At 42.1% G+C, this 22,480-nt stretch overlaps 1 protein-coding gene across 2 annotated transcripts in view; it reads right to left on the bottom strand.

Annotated features, from left to right (window-relative positions):
• CRIM1 (cysteine rich transmembrane BMP regulator 1) overlaps nucleotides 1-22,480 on the bottom strand; it is a 190,496-nt gene that overhangs the window by 138,758 nt on the left and 29,258 nt on the right. For both annotated transcript variants that reach the window (XM_039257229.1, XM_039257228.1), the window contains exon 2: nucleotides 10,120-10,293. In XM_039257229.1, coding sequence (XP_039113160.1) covers nucleotides 10,120-10,293 — 174 coding nt within the window. The remainder of the gene's footprint in view (nucleotides 1-10,119; nucleotides 10,294-22,480) is intronic.

The following is a 22,480-nucleotide window of genomic DNA, read 5'->3' as shown; positions in this document are numbered from 1 at the left end:
CAGGTCATGATCTCATGGTTCATGGGATTGAGCCCCACATCGGGCTCTGTGCTGACAGCCCAGAGCTGGCTTGGTGTTCGTTCTCTCTCTCACTGTCTCTCTCGCTCTTTTTCTCTCCCCCACTGCCCCCTCCTGGAGCTCGCACATGTGCTTTCTCTCTCTCTCTCAAAATAAATAAACTTAAAAACATTTTTCTAAAAAAAGAAAAACAAAATACAATTTCCTCAGCATCCAAGTCTTGGGATGTGTTTAGTTCTGTGTCATGTGATCCTACGTGCATACCAGGAAATGCCTCAATTGGGTTTTAATTTCTTTTACTATTTATTTGGGAGAAAAGTTTTAATTTTAATAATTATATAATAAAGCCATCACTGTGTATTCATATTTGAAGTCAGGCTTTGTAACTTATGCTCTGTGTTTAAGGGCAATGAAAGTAGGAGAAATCAGCGGTAAGTGTGATGACGTTTTCCCAGATAACCTCGCTCACAGCGGGGCAGATTCACACAAACCCTTGAGGACTCTGCTACTCAGAGCGCAGTGAAAAATGGAGGCGCAGCTTTTCCTGGGGGCTCCCTGGGAATGGAGGCACCCTGGCCCTGGTCCAGTCCCTGTGAGTCAGTATCTCAGCATGTCCAGTAAGCTCCCTCAAGTCTAAGGAGCCCAGGAGATCCCTGTGCCCGTGACGCCCAGGCCTCACCATGGACCTCAAGCCCCATGTGGGAACAAGGATTCAGGGCAGAGCTGGGTGCCTCTGTCGTCCCTTATATTACGAGATGGCAGCAGATGGCCCTGCTACAGCTGATGTGTCCCCGTCCAACTCGGTCCCAGCAGTCGAGAGGAATTCTGCTGCACTGTCTCACAGATGGAACACATGTTAAACAACGTGCCCATCTCCATCTGACCACATTTCCTTGAGAAGTTTTTGAGGAGCATCATCCCCACTCCAAACACAGAACATCTGAGAATAAACTTTTATGAATAAAAGCATATGATATCCAATTTCTTTCTAAATACTAATGAACAGGGGCACCTGGGTGGCTTAGTCTGTTCAAGCCCCATGTCGGGCTCTGTGCTGACGGCTCAGAGCCTGGAGCCTGCTTCAGATTCTCTGTCACCCTCTCTCTCTGCCCCTCCATAATTCACACTGTCTCTTTCTGTCTCTAAAAAATAAATAAATGTTAAAAAAAAAAAATTAAAAAATATAAATACTAATGAATATTACAGACAGCATCACAAGGCAGACTATCTGATGAGGCTGCACAGAGCACTGGCTGTACTATGGGCTTACAGACTGAGAGGGAGATAAGCACTTGTCTTATTTTCTTAAAATAAGTGTAAATGTAGCACTTACACTTGTGTGAAAAAAATAAGTGCAATGTAAAACACTAAAAATGGAATAAGCTCACATAATATTAACATTTCCTTAGGGAAGATTGAAATAGTAAATCTGGAGCATAGGATAATTTATAACAATCAAGGCTCTGAAGCAACTGTTATCTAGGTTTTTAAAACCTGAAAGGAAAAAGTCTATAAAACAGAAGTCATTTGTTTCTATGCCAAAATTAGTTGAGCCTCAGGGGTGGCTGGGTGGTTCAGTGGGTTGAGCATCCAACTCTTGATTTGGCTGAGGTCATGATCTCACTATCTGTGAGATGGAGCCCTGTGTCAGGCTCTGTACAGAGAGCATGGAGCCTGCTTGGGATTCTCTCTCTCTTCTCTCTCTCTGCCTCTCTCCAACTTGCACATGCATGCACACACGCACTCTCTCTTTCAAAATAAATGAACTTAAAAAATAAATAAAAGCAGCTTGGATATTTAAAAAATTAGTTTAGCTTCACAAGACAGAGCCATATAATGTACAATCTTCCTTTTGCTCTAAACAAGAAGAAAAAAAAAACTACAGGTAACTATGTACACAAATTCTCTCAACTTCTTACTCATCTTTAATTTCTGCCCAAGCATATTTCACACAATGTATTTACAAAACAGATAAATGCTTAAAAATATCATTTAAGACATTTATATAAAAAAAAAAAAAACTTAAAGAATCCAAAGCAAGCTCCCATAGCATATCTAAAATACGATTCAATTTATGCATCTGCACCTTCAGGGTCATTTAGAAAATGTCCCCTCAGTTAAATCCAAAACAAAGTCAAACTGGGAATCTGAGGTGTAGTGATAAAGCAGGTGTGTAAGATACTTCTCGAGTTAATATATGAATAAGTGAATGAAGAAGGAGCAGCTCTAAAACGAAAAGAGCAGCCTCAGAAGGTACTTGTAGACAATGCGGAGAAAATTCTTCCAAACCGAAAGAGCCTACGCTGTTTCTTTACCTTTCCATCCAAATGTTTACTCGTCTTAGTGTCCGACCCTGGATGGCTCTAATCTCAGGGATGCATCTGACCGGCTCCTATACTCTCAAACACATTTATAGCCTTTTTTGAACAAGGGAGTACAAATCCATCAATCCATCAATCGTTAATGATTAAAATGATATATTCCATTTTAACCTCCCACTATCACGGACACCAACAGCTGTGTCTGAGATTAGCCACCAGCAGTGGTCTGTGGGCTTTCTCTCTGTGCTGGTGTTACACCTCCCGCACCGCCATCTCTACAGAGGCCCTTTCACCTCCCTCTTGGTGCACTCACACGGCCAGCCACTTCCGTCCCCCGTTACACACATTACTGTCACATTAATCTCAGCTCCTCACATCACTTACATACGCAAGTCATTAACAGTACCACACTCTACAGGGGACGATGACACAATCCTTATCTCCAGATCTCTGAGTTCCAGACTCCTAAGTCCTATCTTCCCCTTGATCTCCACAGACACCTCAAACACAACAAAACAAACTCAATGTCCACTGCATCCAACCTCCCCTAAAGCCTCTCTGCTTGCGGTCCACATTCTAGTGAATAACATCACTAAACACTGAACCCCATCACTAACAGACTGAACCCTAAGCATCTTATTTTCACCCCTGAAGCATCTATCTTGACAATCACTCCCTCCTCCCCAAATCAGGGAGTCTTCCATTTCCTCGTGCTCCAAAGTCAATCAGCCACTAAAGCCCACTGCCTCAACCATGCTAATTGCTCCCATCTGGACCCTTCTGCCCATCCTCTCACTTCTATCTCCAAGGCTGTTTTTATGGTGTCCCTTCCCTTAAGCTGAGCCACCCAACATATTTCTCAGATTTCGACTCAATCACCAATTCCTCCACAAAGCGCTCCTTGATTCATCCATTTTAGGACTATCCACAACAGTTCTTATTTGTTTACTCAACATAATGATGTAAAGTATCACACGCCAATTTCTTATCTTTTCTCTAAAATAACTTGTAGAGAAAAGTAATTAATATAGCCCCAAGTTATAACCATTTAATATTACCTCCAAGTGCTTTTAGCTAAACTAAAGGAGAAATCTCTTAAAGCCCAAGAAATTTTCTTCTTCCTTTCGCAAAATGTTCACTGTGTGGCTCCAAATAGGAATAAACTTCACATAATCTATACTATTCCAGTAATCCACAGGATGTGTGATGCAATACCCAAAAAAGTATATTTAAGGACACACCTTATGCATTCCACACAGATATCACTTCAACGAGTCCCTGGCTGATGATAAATCCATGTGGACTGGGTTGATTTTCATTTTCTCTGCAATTTCCCAACAAGGTTAGATGTTGGGTATGTGAGTGAGTGAGTGTGTGTGTGTGTGTATACACATACATTCACATACTCCACTTACCATGGAGCTACCTAATGAGTGAGTAAATTACATAAAAAATTACTTATGTGACAAACAGCTCTACTTGGGGAGAGCTTGGGTTTTGTCCAAAATAAAAGTCTTGAGTCTTCCTTAAATCTCCTGCTCCTAGTAAAGGTCACCATACTCTGCTTGAAACCCAGAATCTAACAGTACTTCTTGATTCCTCTTTCCCTCACCCCGTAGGCGTAATCCATCAACAGATCTACTTCCAAATTATCTCTCAAGTCCACCCATCCCTTTATCTCCAGATCTGAAGTCTGAATCACTATTACCTCTTCCCTGAATTACTAAAACAAACAAACAAACAACCCTATCTGTGACTGTTTCTACTCTTGCATCTTGTTGCCTCACATATGTTTCTGCTCCACCAGATTCATTTTTTTAAGCCACCCAAATCAAGGTACATTACATCCATTTCACCATCCTCTAACACAGCTTCCCTCTGCCTCATCACAAAAGCCACTCACCTGACCATAATTTACATCATGTGACATGGCCTCCACCCTCTACCCCTCGCCCACGACATTCCAGTCTCATGGACCTAGCTTTTTCATGCTATTCTTTCAACATGCCAAGTTGGCTAAGAACTTTCACATTCCCAGTTCCTCCTGAATGGAATGCTCTCCTGCCAGACCATCCTAAATTTGAGGTTCTCTTACATTCAGGTTTCAATGCGAATGCTCTCCCTTCATGGAAAACTTCCCTGACCTCCATGACTGAAAGCAATTTTCTCAGTAATCCCAGTGATTCTCCTATCATCGTAATTATTGTTTTTCATAGCTCCTATCAAATTATACGCCATTCTCTGTTCATTTTTGCATCTTCATGCCATCTCTTTCCTTCTGAATGTAAGCTGCATGACAGCCGTACCGCCGGCCACTAGAACTGTGCCCAGGACACAGTTGGCACTCAAGTATCTGCTGGATGAATGAACATTTGAAAGTTTTCCAGGGTGTTTTACAGCCCTCCTTGAACTTGGTTTCATACTTCTGATTACTTTTAATGTCACGACTACCCTAAACTACGTTAATTTTTTAGAAAATAAAAGCCACTGACCCCAACGTGGAGTCACATGCAAACTTCAAGGCCCACCTTCTCCTGTGTATCACGGAAATATGCAGTACCCACTCTTGACTGTGATACCAGGCTCAGAGTGGCTCCTGCAGAGACTGGCCTGTTCTCACTAGTTTCATCCCCACCTCTGACGGTACAACAACTTAACTTTCAGGGAGCTCAGTCCGACACAGACCAAGCCAAGAATGAACAGACAGTAGAGCATAAAATTACAAGCCTCAAGATCAAGGTGGGATGACCTGCGAGCCATTTATTAGACTTTCTTCTTCGTGGAGAAGTACAGAGGACTCTGGCAAACTGATCTGCAGAGAGCCACGGCTGGCTGTTACCCAGACAAACCGATTTTACGGTGACTTGTTCATATATCTTAGGAAAGAAAACATTTGGTAAAATCCAGGACCAACCCCTTCCCTTTTAAATTGTTTTAAATTAAAAAAGTGTTTTTTAATGTTTATTTGAGAGAGAGAGAGAGACAGAGAGAGAGAGAGAGAGAGAGAGAGGGAGAGGGAGAAAGAGGTGAGTGGGGGAGGGGCAGAGAGAAAGGGGAGATAGAGGATCTGAACCAGGCTTCAGGCTGTGTGCTGATAGCCCAAAATGGGGCTCAAACTCACTAACTGTGAGATCATGACCTGAGCCAAATTGGATGCTTAACTGACTGAGCCACCCCTCCTTCCTTTTTAAATGAATTAAGCAATATACAGGAAGTTTTTCAATACCCAGAAATTGTCACTATTCTTAATAAATCTAGAAATATGATATTAAGATGCACTGCAATGACATCCACACATTTTTTAAAGATGCTGCTGTCATTATCTTTGGAGCTCATGCTGAGAATTTACTCCCAAAGCACAAAAATGGAGACCCACGTTTTCTCATTACATCCTGGCCAGAATACTACTCCTTCTGCCGCTCCCCCAACCCTGCACACGTAAACACCACAAACTGCCCAGAAGAATTGGCCTAAAAAGAAGGCTTTAACTAGGACTAACTATTCATCTTCCCACAAGAGAACACCAAGAACCAAGTCTAATCTACCAGGTCACCCATGTTACTGGATTCTTACCTTCACTGGGCTCTGCAAAATCATCCATGCCCTGTACAACCTTCCCTCCCACATCCTTCTACTGTGCCTTCTAGAACCCATGGTCTGTCATCACCACAGTCCCCTCTGTCATCATGACTGTCCCCTTGCCTTTGTGTTTTAACTGAAACCTGGCAGTCCCTGGCTACTCTGTCCCTTGATGTCCTCTTGAGTAGGGATGGCTTCATCTCCCACACGCCATGAACCCGAGGGTGGGGTGGGTATCCCCTGTGTTCCCACTGCCACTTTCGGATCACTCGTCCTTTTCCCCTTTAAAAAGTAAAACCTCGTTTGCATGGAGCACATGTGATGAGACTGCGTGCCCGCTGCACGGAGCTGTGTCTTCCCTGTTCGCAGTGCCACCTCCGTCCTTCCCGGCCCAGGGGGCACGGCACACCTATCACAGCAATACTCTCCCGCGTGACCCTCAAACTCAGGGCCCCTCTCTTCCTATCAGACGTACCGGGAAACTCCTGACCCAGGTCAAACCCAGCTCGGTCCACTCCCACCGCACCTGCGGCGTGGCACTGCCCTGCAAATTTATCACCGCCAGCCTCAAGTTAGCCTTCCCTGGTCAGTGCACCTGCCCCTCCCTGAGTGTACATTCTCCCTCCCCTTCCTCCTCCTATTTCACACCTCTTTTCCCACCTCAGAGTCAGCAGATGACCTTGGACCTTGGTGTATGTACCATCTCTGAGAAAACGAAACAATTTTGCTCCTCTCACCTCACTTTGTTCCTGTAATCACCCTCTTTCTTACGTTAACTGCTTTCCCACTTCTTGCTAGACCGTTCCTGGCATCATTCAAGCATGCAGTCATCTCTCTCATATACTTAAAGCCCCTCTGGACTCTCTGTCTCCCTAAAGCAAATGCCCTATTCTCCAGTTGCACGTCGTCACAAACATCTCAGAAGTCTCCCCACCTCTGTGACCTGTAGGATCATTCCGGGGGCACTGCAGGCTGGGAAACCTCGAATCATCTTTGCACACTTTCACCCCTCCCGGATCTGTGAGTGGATACAGTAGGTTCCTTGGGCAATATGTGCATATCCGCCCTTCCTTGCTGCTTCCCCACTAGCCCCCAGTCCAGTGTCTCGTGGCTCCACATCTCAGTAACTGAATCGGCTCTCCGGCGAGCCTCCAGACTGCAGTATCTCCCCGCTCACCCCATGACCCCAGTCAGCCCGTCACTGATTTGGCCAGGCCTTGCTTCTCTCTCTGCTCATAAACCTGCGATGGTTTCTGATAGTTCCTAGTACCAGACTTGAGCTCCCTTTTTGAAGCTGCAGACATTTTGTCATCTGGTCCCTGGCCACCATCCCACCTGTATTTCCTATACCCTGTCAATATAAAACCTCATTCTCTTAGACCAGTGCCCCATGTGACTTAAGTCATGCAACCTCATTTCTAGGTTTCATTCCATTGTCCACCCTGCTGTGCTTCCTAGAATCCATCACCATGCATATTCTAAACTCTTCCGACTCTACCTCCTCCATACCTTTCCCTGCAATTCCAGTTCACACTTCTCTGGCCCTGAGTTCCTAGAAGTATTCCAAGCCTTCATTGCCATTAACAACCTAACTGGATACAATACTATACCATCACTCACTCTTTCATATGAAGTATCAACTTGAATATAGCTTGAGCCTTTTCCTTCAAACTTGTTTTTCAAAAAAGAGAAATCCCTTAATACTGACTTCTTGTAAGATGTTGACTATATCACAGGGTGCTTTATTTTGAAACAAAACAAGAGTACTCTTTGTAGAAGATACATTAACCTTAGGGGCGCCTGGGTGGCTTAGTCGGTTAAGCGTCCGACTTTCGCTTAGGTCATGATCTCGCGGTTCGTGGGTTCGAGCCCCGCGTCGGGCTCTGTGCTGACTGCCAGCACAGAGCCTGGAGCCTGTTTCAGAGTCTGTGTCTCCCCCTCTCTCTGACCCTCCCCTGCTCACGCTGTCTCTCTCTCTCTCCTGGAAATAAATAAAAATATTAAAAAAAAAAAAAAGAAGATACATTAACCTTAAACGAGCTCAACCAATTCTACTCTTGGATTATACAGAGGCCATTTGACAGGATCTTTTAACAACAACAACAACAACAAAAAAAAAAGTAAAGAAATTTAATCAGCTACAGTAATTATTCCTGAGGGAATGCTCTCAAAATTGGAAGTGCTGGATCTTGTAAACAACCTATTTAGAATCACTTTAAAAATCAATGCCATTAATCTCCACACTGTAAAGATCATAAATATACACCTAACTAATTAAAAAATGCAACTGTCCCAGTTTTATGCAAAAAGACACAGAATTCAGAACAAAACTTCTTGTGATAACTTAAGTTCAAAATCTGCTACATCTCAAGCCATTTAGATGGTGGGTAAGAGTGTGTGCTGAAGTACAGGGAGTTACAGGACTTCGAAGGTAGCCCGAACAGGGACAATGACAGTGACGGGGATGCATTTAAAATATCTGAGGAAAAAACAGCTTTGTGGCACATAAGAATGGCAAAAATAACCTAAGTTGCTGTATTATTTTATATAATGTGATTTTAAGTATGTCTGAGTAACTAAATCAATCCATTATTTGACCACCGCATCTAGTATCCCTGAAGGTTTACATACACTAAAATAGGCGAAATACTTTTTTTCTGGCAGACAGTGGGGTAGGGACAGAGGTGAGCACAGAGCCACAAGACAATGCAAACGAGCTAGGGAACGTGCTTTCTGACGCGATGATGGAGATGACAACATGTGACGGGGTTAGTCCTAGGCTTGTTACCTACCAACTGCGTGGAGCTCAGTTTTCCAATTTTCACATTTAAGGGCCGGACTAAATGTTACCTACCTAAGACTCTCAGCAGTTCTAAAATTTTATTTCTACTGTTTCCTACTGTCATTATCATCTCTTCTAATGATTCAGCAGTCTTGGGAAACACAAAGAGAAATTTGTACTTCTGCTAATTTTAGAGGCTATTATAAATTTCTTATTCTTTATTATCATTTAATAGGAGTTGGAAACTTAAAACGATTCAAAAACTTCAGTCCTGCTGTTCTGCCCTCATGGGACCTCACAAATCCTTGCTATTCCAAACCACATTACCAATCTTTCCATCTTAGAATGACAGCATGTTAGAGATAACAGATACATTTAAGAACGTCTCATTCAGCTTTTTTTTCTTTTTTTTTCTTTTCCCCTTCCAGAAGAACCTGGGGCTAGGAGAAAGTTCCATGCTGGTCTGGGGCAGGGCTGAAACCCAAGCCCAGACTTTACCCTTTGTTAATTCCAGTTGTAACCCAATGCACCAAACTCTCCGGGCATGTCACTCATCATTCCTGTAGTTAGGAATCATACTTCCGACTCTCTAATCCTTCGTCTAGTTTTTATGCAGCAATGTACAGAAGTTATGGACCGTATTAGTATAATTTTCTTATTTATTTTTTAATTTTTTAAATGTATATTTATTTTTGGGAGAGAAAAGAGAGAGAGACAGAGAGCACGAGTGAGAGAGGGGCAGAGAGGGAGAGGGGGAGACACGGAATCCAAAGCAGGTTCCAGGCTCTGAGCTGTCAGGACAGAGCCTGACATGGGGCTCAAACTCATGACCTGAGCTTAAGTCGGAGGCCCAATAGACTGAGCCACCCAGGTGCCCCTAATTTTCTTGTTGTTTAAATGTAATTTTTGACTTAATCCCACAGGTGAAGCACCCAATGACCCATCCACACCTATGTTCAACCTAAGCATTCAACCATCACTGTGTAGTCCTCCCGTCTCTGCTAAAGAGATACACGTTCTTGCCAGATGAGCTGCGTTTCTAATTAGCACTGTCCTCACGGAGCACCGTGCCATCCGCACCAAGCGGGATGGACCAGGGGACAACAGATGCCCATCTCGAGCACACCACTCGGGAAATCCTCCATTATGTAGTGGCGACCCAGGTAAGCTGGCACAAACTACCCTGCTCATGCGACCACAGCACTGCCCCAGTCCATGGCATCCAGGAAACACAAATGCACGTGCACACACAACATACACATCACCACATCAGTAACCCAGTCAACTTGATGCATTTTGTTTAGGACTATAAAAGCTACCAATCTCTGTAACTGTGTCTCTGCTTCTTCAAGCTCAAATACTATCACCGCTCAGAGTCACGCAGTGCTAAGCCTCACAGCTGTGAAAATCAGTACTTACCTTCAATCCTCTTCAAAGCTGAAAGGCACATATCCTTCCTCGGAAACTCAAAGGGATTGTTGCAGGTCCGAATGGTGTCACATTCGCATTTCCCATTGATTATATTGCAGCCAGAGACGAGGTTTTCATTGCAGGGTTCAAAACCAAGCAGTTGGTCATCGTCCCAGTTCTCATCTGCAAAACAATGAACCACCACATAATATTTGCTTGCAGCTTCCTTTAAAGGCCTGTTTGAGAGCAAAAACGTGCAAAGATGTCAAGATTAACACCTGATATTGACACCTCAATTTACGAAAGGCAATTTGGCTGTAATTTGACAAAAGAATGAAACCCAATCTCCTAATAAGTGAGAAAAAGGAAATATAGCCACACATGTAGACATTAAATGGCTAGTGTTTTGTAATAAAAAACTACCACTTCTCTTATGTGTTAGTTTTTTTTTAATGTTTATTTATGAGACAGAGAGAGACAGAGAGCGAGCAGGGACAGAGAGAGAAGGAGACACAGAATCCGAAGCAGGCTGCAAGCTCTGAGCTGCCAGCACAGAGCCTGATGCGAAGCTCGAACCCATTAACCGTGAGATCATGACTTGAGCCGAAGTCAGACACTTAACCGACTGAGCCACCCAGGTGCCCCATCTTACATGTTATTTTAAGGAATCCTGGATTTTCCTACTTTAAATAAAGTTACAGGAGTCACATTTGTCCATCTACAAAATGATTAAAAACTACCCACAATTTTTTTACTCCATCTAGTTGACACCACTTTAGGTTTAAAACAGCTCTGTGACTTAACATATCAAGATAGGCTAATAAACATAAAAAACGAAGACACCACCAAAAGAGTCAAGAATGGATACAACGGTGGAGACTTCTCTGATGCATTTGGGTTCAGATGCTAATGTCCACCACTGCCCAAAACCAAAGCCAGAGAGGAGCACAAAACTGGGGGCCACAGTTTGGTGAGAGGCTGAGGTAGTCATACTCTGAGGCTAAGATCAAATCAGTATCCTGGTCATGGAATAGAGTAAAGGAGAAGAAACAAAGTAGATCTCAGAACTACTTTCGTGGCATCCAGCTCAGACAAATGGAACAAGCTTGAAAGAACCACAGGCTGACTCAACGTTCCATGCTACTCCTCACAGTTCAAACACCTCTTCTAGGAAACCGACTATTTCTCTATGCATCTCTGGGACATTTTATCAGTTTTCCCCCCTCTTAACATTATCTTTAATAGGTGCTTTATCGTGCCTTAACCAGGTACTGTTAAACAGTAAACATGTTTCTGATAACCATATCTGGAGTGAATTTTTGAAAAGTGCTTGAATCTAAGATATCTTAAATGTGTTGTAAACTAAGGCAGGTGTAAAGCCATCCTCAGAATGTGTTTTCATAGAAGACAGTGTAAATAAATGGCTAGAATTTTTTTTTACAGCTAAATTTTACTTCTGGTGACATCACTAACTTACCACATAAGTGAGGCAAAAGGCAGTTCTCCCTCTCACTGAACTAATTTTCTCATCAAGGGGTCTTTAGAAAGACATCATTTACAACATAAAGAGCTTCACCGCACTTCTTTGAAAATGGAAAATAGAAAACCTCCTCAATTCTGATTTCAGATCAGGTTCACTTATTTGATCAAAGTCTGGGCTCTTAGTAAAATGATCTTATGAAGTTTCAACAGAAACACCATTTATCTGTTTTAAAATTTGTTTTCTTGTTTAGCTTGTATTTGGGCTTTAAAAATAACATACTGGGGCGCCTGGGTGGCTCAGTCAGTTAAGCATCCGACTTCGGCTCAGATCATGATCTAACGGTTTGTGGGTTTGAGCCCCGCATCGGGCTCTGTGCTGACAGCTAGCTCAGAGCCTGGATCCTGTTTCGGATTCTGTGTCTCCCTCTCTCTCTGACCCTCCCCTGCTCATGCTGCCTCTCTTGAGCAGAAATAAATGAAAAAAAAAAAAAACATTAAAAAAATAACCTATCAACACACAAAGGTACATTTCCATCTTCAAGACAACAGTAAAATTACTAACTTACCCTGAAAGGAAAACCAGTAAAGAACACAATGAAACAACACAGAAACGTAGGTGATAATTTAGTCTTTGATTATCATATCATACAGAACACATGGCAGTTGAACATGCTATTAGTACTATTCTCCTAATCCAGTTCAGTGACATTTGTCATGAAGACATTTTGGGGACTTTATGTCCAACTTTGTGACTCTGAGTTAGTTCAATCCTAGGAACTTAAAAACTTCTAAGAAATCAAGTAACATCTGAACCACTAGAAAACTACCTATTCTCTCCTACTTTTCCCTTATTTCTATTTATTTCTTTTCCCCACCGTATTCTAAAAAATCTTTTTTCTTATTTTTATACATATGTACAGTTAATCTATCACCATAGTGGATCCTGATTTTTCCCCACAGTAAAACCCCTCTTCCCTCCATTAGAACCAGAACTCCCTGAAGATATCATGGTCCTAAAGGACTATGCCACTCTCTCACCTGTCTCTCAGCCACCATCCGCTTGTCCCTCCACAACCCCATTCCCCACACTATTATCCCAACCATCACCCTCAAAAAACAAACCTGCTCGGTGGCTCTCTCTTGTCAACTAGAAAAACCCCAAACTTCTTACTGCAGAATCAAAGGTTCTTCATAATATGGCTTATATTTCTACAACTCCTCTTTCACCAATCCCTCACACATCCCAATGCCCTAAGTGCACTGAGACTCTCACTACAGACCCTTTATCACTGCTTCCACACCTTTGCTCATGGAGTATCATCTGCCTAGAACACCTCCCTTCCCTTCTGCCAATGATAGCTCCTCCTCATCCTCGAAGACGAAGACGCAGTTCAAACATCACCTCTTTGGAGAAGTCTTCTCCATGCTCCCTCAGGCACTGACCTCTGGTCACCTACGACAATGGCTTTACAGAAGTCAAACTTCCCCACTAGATAAGAGTCCTTGTGTGTGGAAGTCAGATCTTATCCAACTTTGAACACCCCTAACCCCAGAACTTATTATAGTATTCCATAACTATATATATAAAGTACTGTAACATACATCTTTTTTTTTTTTTTAATGTTTTATTTATTTCTAGGAGAGAGAGAGAGAGAGACAGCGTGAGCAGGGGAGGGTCAGACAGAGAGGGAGTCACAGACTGAAACAGGCTCCAGGCTCTGAGCTGGCAGTCAGCACAGAGCCCGACGCGGGGCCTGAACCCACGAACCGCGAGATCATGACCTAAGCAAAAGTTGGACGCTTAACCGACTAAGCCACCCAGGCGCCCCTGTAACATACATATCTATGCATGTACACACACACACACACACACACACACACACAATACTATACTATACATCCAGTCATGTATTTCATGTCACTGCCATGTTGCTGCCCATGTGTTTTTGAGGAAGACCATTTTCCCTGAATGTGAATCACAATTAAAAAAATGGTCGTTGATGCTCTTCCTGGCTCCTGGCCAATTTTTGCTTTGTCCCAGTAGAAGCCTGTTGGCAGCAGCAACAGACTACCCATGAGGCCTGACCATCTCCTCAGAAATGTCATGCCACCATGTCCAGTTAGAAAGCACTGGACTCTGCACTCCCAAATGCCTTATATACCTTTATTTTCTTTTCTGAGGGAAGCTTTTCAATTCCCTCCCCCCACCCTAATCAATACTTGGTTTTCTTCTTGGCAAATAGTTCCCTTGGCAACCATGGCTTTATAGGATCAAGCACAACATGCTTTGGAGACAAATGCTTTTATGTTTTTCTATTACAGAACATTATACTTTAAAATAATTTAACGGCCAACCAACAGGGATTCAAAGCAAAGATTTAGTGAGGTTTGATTACAGAAATCAAATCTGAGCCCACTAGTTCTTCTGACAGTGCTTGGCAAATCTGCTGTTTTTAAATCTCTCTTAAGTAAATCCACATATAAAAGACCCCAAAGACCCCTCTAATTCTGATTCCTGATTTCTCCTTGGACTGGTTGGCGGGTGAAAAAAGAAGCTAAAAACAGGAGTATTGCCCTTTAAATACGTATGTCAAGTAGTTTTGTTTTTTTTCGGGGTACCAGATGGTAGTCTCCTACCCTGAAAAGATACCTCTGCAAATGTATCTTTAAGTTTGTAACTTCTGCAAGTTGCCAAATCAGGATGTTGAATTATTTTTCTAAATGAGAGAAATGATTTCATGTATGAAATTAAACACATGCATGTTCAAATATGTCCCCATACGTTAAGTACTACAATGAAGAGACAGGTATATGTATCTACTAACGGGACATCTCCACTTGGATGCATAGACGACATCTCAAAACACGATGCTCTACTTCTAGACAAGCACTGTGTTTCAGGTATTTCTGAAACAGAACTGCTGCACGCACAGTCCCCATGTCACCCCCCAGAATGCTAACAAGGGATGTAAGAAGATGTGTTAGCAGTGGTAGGGATACACAAACATGGTGTCACAGCCTCTATTCACGCTAAGATGTCAGCAGCCTGAGCACTAGTGCCTTTGCAAATGTGTCACACGGAATAAAGGTAACATTTTTATACTGTGGTGAAACCAGTTTGGACCTTGTGTACCACCTGACAAGGTCTTGGGATTGCCCCGGGGCTGCTGCTTTAAAGAGACATGTCCTGCTGATCCACCTGGGCCAAGGCAGCACAGGCAAGTCTGAGAGATAACAAAGGACACAGGGTACCTCTTCTCACGGTTACACCAAACCATAAATAGATGTATCTCTTTAGTGGGATTTAGCCAATACGTAATTGGAGAAAAGGAAAACGAAGTCAATAATATGCAAAGGTTGCCCTGACTCATACCTGATTTTTTCCAGCACATTAATGCTATGAAAAGATCAAGTTTTTGTCACAATGAAAGGAAAAGCCTTAGCAAAAACGAACACGATAAGAAAAGACTGACGATCTTGTTTAAATTCCTTCTTTTGGTAGGAGAAATGACTGCTCTAGGGGCTGAACTTTCCATGACATTAAAACTATGTGGCAGGTTGCAAATGCAAGTGCAAAAATTAGACACGTTTCACCTGTATTTAAATATCATGATAGGGCGCCTGGGTGGCTCAGTCAGTTAAGCATCTGGCTTCGGCACAGGTGATGATCTCACGGTTCGTGGGTTCGAGCTCTGCGCTGACAGCCAGCTCAGAGCCTGGAGCCTGTTTCAGATTCTGTGTCCCCTCTTCTCTCTCTGACCCTCCCCTGCTCAAGCTGTCTCTCTCTCTCTTTCTCTCTCTCTCAGAAATAAATAAAAAATAAAAAAAAAACAAGTATCATGATGAAGAAACTACCCTTGGATCTTAGGTTTAATTCTGATCAACCTGGTTTCCATTAGAAGTAAGTGTCTTCAAGGCCCCAGGCCCTGAAGTGGTAGGAGCCTGGGAGTATGTAAGGCTGCAAAGGGTGGGCTGTCCAGGCTCCAGGTGCAAATGCTATGGGCGGGGGTTTACCTGTGTCAGTATTTTTACTTGGATTCTCATAGTCTGTATTTACCTTCTCTGTATATAGTTCCATAGGTTTTGACTGACCTGCCCCTAATCCACTCTTTCCCAACATCTCTCTCATTTTTAATGTAGTAAATGATTTTGCAGAATGTGCTTTTTGTTTTAAGAGTGTAAACATGGTGCCAAAGCAAATTCACCTGTCCTTCTAGGAGCCACATTCAGTCTTATCCTGGATTGGTTCCTTCTGCTCCACAAAGCATCTTCCAGGATTCTTGATGATGCTTAAAATTCCCTCCTTCCACAGTAGACAAAACATTTTGGGGTCCCCAAGTGGCTCAGCTGATTAAGCATCTGATGTCGGCTCAGGTCATGATTTCACAGTTCGTGGGTTTGGGCTCCACATCAGGCCCTGTGCTCAGAGCCTGGAGCCTGGCCTGCTTTGGATTCTGTGATTCTGTGTCTCCTCTCTCTGACCCTCTCCTGGTAGTGCATTCTCTCTCTCGAAAATAAACATTAAAAAATAAATTACAAAAAAAAAGATTTAATTCATTTAAAATTTTTCTTGATGTTTAATTATTGAGACAGAGAGAAACAGAGCATGAATAAGGGAGGGAGACATAAAATCTGAAGCAGGCTCCAGGTGCCAAGCTGTTAGCACAGAGCCTGACGTGGGGCTTGAACCCACAAACCGTGAGATCACGACCTGAGCTGAAGTCGGACACTTAACCGACTGAGCCACCCAGGTGCCCCAGAAAAAAAAATGATTTTAAATGCAAGGGCTAGTTGGAAGTTTCAATCCTGACGGTAGGAAAGAGGGTGTTGGGGAAGAGGAGGTGGAAAACACCCAGAGTATGGAGACATCCGACTTCAGGTCTGGGAAACAGCAGGTCCAGGAGCTCCAGGAACCAGCCGAGGCAACCCTGGCCCGACTCAGCCCGGATCCCACCACTCCTCTCTTCAAAATATCTTTCCAGCTGTGTGCTGGTGTCTGAAATTCCACTAATATGGAATAAAATGTTTCAGGTGTGACCGCATTTACTGGACACAGGACTGTGTTCATCTAAAATCTTGACTTCCTGAAGGCGGAGGCATTTGTATATTTCGAGCCTTACCTTCTCTACCTTGTACCAGCTTAGGTTAATGGAGTTTACTCCAAACCAAGATATAGTTGCACCCCATTACGTGGCAATCCACTTACCAGAAATATGCTATAGCAGATATTAAAAGGCAAGAAACAAACTCACAGTACACACTCAGAAGCTCACAGTAATGGAATTCTGTTGGCAGAGGAGAAGCTTCTGGGAATATATATCAAATTAATTCTCCAGCTGTTCACATATCCCTGTGGCTACAGAAAGATGCAAATAGCTAATACTGGCATCTCTTTCCATGCCAGCCTAGAAACTCCAGTGTAATGTAAAATTGCTGCTCTTAACTACCCCAGCTCCTGGCTGGCTGTTATCAGGCATTCGGTTCTGCTCAAGGAGGAATCTAATACAGTGAGCTTTCATTCTCCCTGCTTCAAGCTTAAGGCAGATGTTCCAAAGGCCAGTGTGCCCCTCTCCCCCTCTTCCTGGTGCTGTAATCAGTGCAAAGCAGGAAGGGCAAAATTATGGTTATCGGTAGAAATGATTCATGTTGCAAAAATCTGTCTTACAGGCATTGCCACAAGTGAAACCATGTTAGGCATACGTAAGTGTACACCAGAGTGGACAGGCCTGAGGTCTGAAACAACGGAAACACTTAATTACACTCACAAACATTTTAAACTGATGCAAATCTCTAACTTTAGAGCAAACAAACACGAGCAGTGATTCAGATTATGCCCAAGTGTGGAATTCTCTGAAAAACGAACAGGATCCAAAAGTCAATTTATGATTAAGCATATGTTCCATTGCTGTCATTTTTGTGAGACACCTTAGCAATACATCTAACAGAAGGGGACCAGAGATGAACATAGAATGCAAATCCATCCATCCATCCATCCACCTACCCATCCACCAGTTATTCGTTCCTGAAACAGATAATGGCATCTATTATACATCAAGAACTGGGCAAGATGCTAAGGATTCAAGATGCTAGGAATCAGGAATTTACAGTACAATTTTCTATCATTCCAACCAAAATCATACCAAGTGTATGAATAAAATAATAATTTCCTTTTTGATAGCAGAAAGGTAATAGGAACAGAGAGGAGCTTAAGAGAAGAAGTGTCTCTAGAAGCAAGGAATTCATGGAACACGAAGGCAGCAGAGCCCAAGACTACAGAATGCACTTCCCCTATTTCACAATGCTGCCTAAATCAGAAGCTATCTGTCTGAAACTACGTATAGAAAAACAGCCCAGACATCTGTTCTCCTCATGGAGAGTGACTGACCCAGGAGACCACAGCCCTAGCTCTGTCATTAGTTTGCAGAGCGACCCTGAACAAGGCATTTAGCCCTCAAGGCTTCAATGTTTTTCATTACTAAAAAGGAGGTGGAATGGACCATTCATGAAGTTGCTTTAGAGTTCATGCTCAGTTTTCTTGATTCTGCCATCTTGAGTGAAAGTATACTATACTAACAATTTATTGGGAGCAGCATCAGAGAATCACATGCTTTGAGTGGTCACAATTTAAATTTAAGATCCTTTCTCACGCATCAGATCAATCTGAGGTTTGTAGCTATGCATAGGAAGGCAAGCCAAGGGCACTACTATTATAACAAAGATCACTTTGCAGAATCTTTCTAACACCTCAACCTGGAGGAAGTACTAGCTGGGGTCTCAATACATTAAAACAGGATTAGCCACGAGTTTGTAACTGTGGAAGTTCTGTGTCATTATACAATTGTCTCTACTTCTGAATAGATTTGGAAATTTCTATAATTAAAAGTTGGGTTTTTTAATAGGAGGGGATTACAGGTAAACTAAATAAATACTTAAAAAGAAGAACAATAGAAACTCTATGTCAACACTGCTGGGAATAAGGCAGGGTTTAAAGGGAAATTTCACAGGAAATAAAGTTTAAAAAAAATGAGCAGAGCATTCAACTGAAGATATTAGAAAGAGAGCAACAGGGCAAGTCCGAAGAAACAAGAAAGATGGGCACAGTAAGTATACGAGGGAAATCAATGTAACGGAGATACAAGCAAATTAAACACTGGCTCTTCAAAAAGATTAAGACATTTCATAAATGACTTATGATTAACAGTCCCATATACCATGTCAACACATTCAAGTACTATGACATATAAATATATTTTTAAAGTCAGTTTCTCTTTGACGGTTTTGCCAGGAAGTTACTCAAAGTTAGACATTAAATGGTTACATTTTGGAAATTATTTTTAAATAATGAAGGTACTTGATTGCTCATGGAAACATTTCCTGAGATACAACTACTTTATACCCTATGGTGGAGAACTCTACTCCCTTATATTTCCCCCGCTTTGAGCCTACATGCCAATATTTTTTAAGGAAAATCTCAGGCCTTTTCACCTAGCCCATGTTTGTATAGAGCTGAACTGGCCTTCTATTCAGTTAGATGTCATTATTAAGCAACACAATCTTCCCTGAGCTTGAATATCTATTAAAACATATAACTCCATGTTTCACCAGCTTCAAAGAATGTTGTTTTTCACTTATCAAATGTGCTCCTGCTTAAGAATACGTCTTGGTTGAGGGAAAAAGTATCTTGGAGAGGTGCTTAATTGTGTCACATTTCCTTTCTTCATCTAGGTACTCTAAAAGCTATCACTGGATTAAGCCAGGTGATCAGACATCTCTGATGCAGAACTTAAGAACAGAACTTCACAAAGTTCTGTTCGCCTACAGAGGTGCATTCACATAGGTAATGCACAGAGGGGGATGTCCTAGGAACAGCCCTATCTCTTAAGGACATGGAGTTGGGAAGCTAGGTCTCCAAAATAAAGTCCACCATCTTGCCAGTCAACTCTTAGGCAAGTCTGATTAGATTTGACCCCAACCCACTTCTTCAACCTCATCTCTTCTACTCCTCTCCACTTTCTCCAACAATACTTAATGATTACCTGCTTCCTAAATGACCCAAGTTGTTTCCTGACTCAATGGCTGTCTACAAACTGTTCTCTCTGCCTAGAAAGCTGCTTCTTTTCACTTGCTTTGAAAGTTTCTATAAAGTAATTAATGCTTCAGGCATCTTCCACTCCACAGAGGCTGAACTAAGTGTTTGTCCCCCTGAAATACTTCTATTGCACACCTATTAAAATTATTTCACTTACAGCAGCATAATGAAATTGCTCATCTAATCGCCTCCACTAGAAAGTGTGTTCTTTGAAGCTAAAGATCTGGTTTTACTCTTCTTTTCTTTTCACCATTGGGTGACTATAGGACTTAGCAAAGAGTAGCTTAACTAAATAAGTATCTGCAGAGGGAATGAACAGGAACAGGCTAGAAGGCAAGAGCAATCTGAATTTTTCGGCACCACAGTTTTTTGGAAATTGAGTTTGGTGGTAGGGGAAGAAAGTCAATTATACAGAAACATCTTTGGATGCCAACCTTACTACTTGTAAAATAATAATACTAACTCAAATTTTCTTTTAACCTCAACATTATATTAACCAAAACTTCCACAGATCAATAAATATTTATGACATGTTGAGTGAATGAATATACCTCAACTATGGTTAGGTAAATAAATAAGAACTTAAATAATAAACTGTATTATCTCCCTTCCACTTTAATCTATCATGACGGTAATGAGAGAATGTGACACAAATTAATGCTTCTTGCCAGGAAGGTACTTGTGGATATGAATAATGCACAGACCTGTTTTATAAATATTAATGTATGCTCTAACCTAAAATCTGTTAGTCAAATGACTGAGAGCAAAACAGAAGACTAGATAGGAGAATGCCTTTTTCTTGACTGCACTCATCCAAAAGTGTGAACCACCAGAGTGAAAAGAAGAAATGTGACCAGAATTTCAAACAAGAACAACAAAATCAACATGGTGTTCTGAAAATAAGCACTTTGAAGGATATAAATTTTTCATTATATTAGCTGAACAGTTAGCACAGATAATGAAGCACATTTCACACCCCTCAAGATAAACCTGATAACTAGTATTTACGAAGCCGCATTATTGTGTGTCAGAGACTAGGCTGGGAGCTTACCACAGACCAACACATTAAGCTGAGGACAGAAGCTGAGCAACCTAGGCTTAAACTCTAAGTAGACCTACCAAGCAGGTGAGAGGAGAAATGAAAGGAATAAGGAAGTGAGGTGGTCAAAGGGTTGGGCAAAATTTCAAGTTCGAGGGAGTTCAGAGGACCTGAACATCAGGGAAAAGGAAGGAAGGAAGACTCCGATTTTTCCCATCTCATTCTGGTGAAGGCCAACTCCAGTGAATATGGCCCAGAGACCCACTGCTGACATTTATTCCAGGGTAAGGCAGAGGCCTTGCAATGACCTCTTTTTTCTTTAATTTTATTTAGTTATTTAGAGAGAGAGAGTGAGTGTGAGTGGGGCAGGGGAAGAGAGAGAGAAGGGGGGGAGCAAGGGAGAGAGAGAGAGAAACCCAAGCAGTCTCTGCACTGTCAGTGCAGAGCCCGATGCAGGACTTAAACTCATGAACCGTGAGATCGTGACCTAAGCTGCCGCTTAACCAACTGAGCCACCCAGGGGCCCCTCGCAATGACACCTTCTAAGCCAACACAAATGGAGTTGCAAGAGCACTTCTGGAAACATCAGAAGGACAGAAAATCCAACAACAAAAACATCATCACACTATCATCCAAGAAATAAGGGTTTCTTTGTTAAGGCAACAATGACTTCACATACAGCAATATTCCTGAGGTGCAAATGATGATTCTTCAAAGGTTATAATGATCTCTAAGTAGCATTAAGGACTCTCTTCAGGGTCATAATTTTGTGAAATCAGTTAGCAATCACTTTGTAAAGGAATGTTTTTACAAATCAACTTGAGCACTGCTGTGAACTTTACCTTAATAATTTACCTGAATTCTTGAACATAAACCAAGTGAAAAATGATAGGAAGCAGAAGAACAGTCAAGATTAATTCCAACGATTTTATTTCTGACCCTTACCACTAACTCCTACTGTTCAAAGAAACATCATCCCTAAATATTGTGGCTAAAAACCCAAACCTTTAAGTTCTTTCATGAACCCTGTTTATCTCTATACTTGATCTCATTTATTCCTAACACATGCCACAAATCTCCTGCTGCCTGGTCCTGGCAACAAAGCACAGTTTGCCAGCAACAGTCAATGAACACTGTTTTGTGTGCATGGTTTACAATTTCCTACAGTTAGCCAACAGTTTCACCACAAGTGAATGTTTGATGTGTATGCGTCTAAATCTTTAAAAAAAAAATTTTTTTTTAAAGTTTATTTTGAGAGAGACAGAGACAGCATGAGTATGGGAGAGGCAGTGAGAGAGGGAGACAGAGAATCCCAAGCGGGCTCTGTTGGCCAGCACAGAGCCTGACACGGGGCTTTAACACACAAAACCGTGAGATCATGACCTGAGCTGAAACCAAGAGTCGGATGCTTAACCGACTGAGCCACTCAGGTGTCCCTAAATCTTTTTTGCTTGAAACATCATAAGAATCCACATTGCTACAAGATGTGTACATGGGAAGTAATGCTATAAACGAGAAGTGAAAAACGAGAGAGACAACTGTGGACTCTAAGAAATCCATGCAAAATGGGGCCTGTCTGACACACGGGTTTCTGAAGGCACCAAGTCCTTGAAATCCATCCTAGAACTCTCTACCTAAAAACAAACGTAGATGAGGAGACCATGAAAAGCAGGGCTCTTGTCTTAGGGTATCTCAGGAACTGAACATCAATATCTTAGGAGTCACTATGATTTACAGAGCAATCATTTAATCCCTAAGAT

This window comes from Hyaena hyaena, unplaced genomic scaffold (genome assembly GCF_003009895.1).
Source record: "Hyaena hyaena isolate Hyena2069 unplaced genomic scaffold, ASM300989v1 scaffold_607, whole genome shotgun sequence".
Lineage (NCBI taxonomy): Eukaryota > Metazoa > Chordata > Mammalia > Carnivora > Hyaenidae > Hyaena > Hyaena hyaena.
This window is presented reverse-complemented; position numbering and strand designations above follow the sequence as displayed.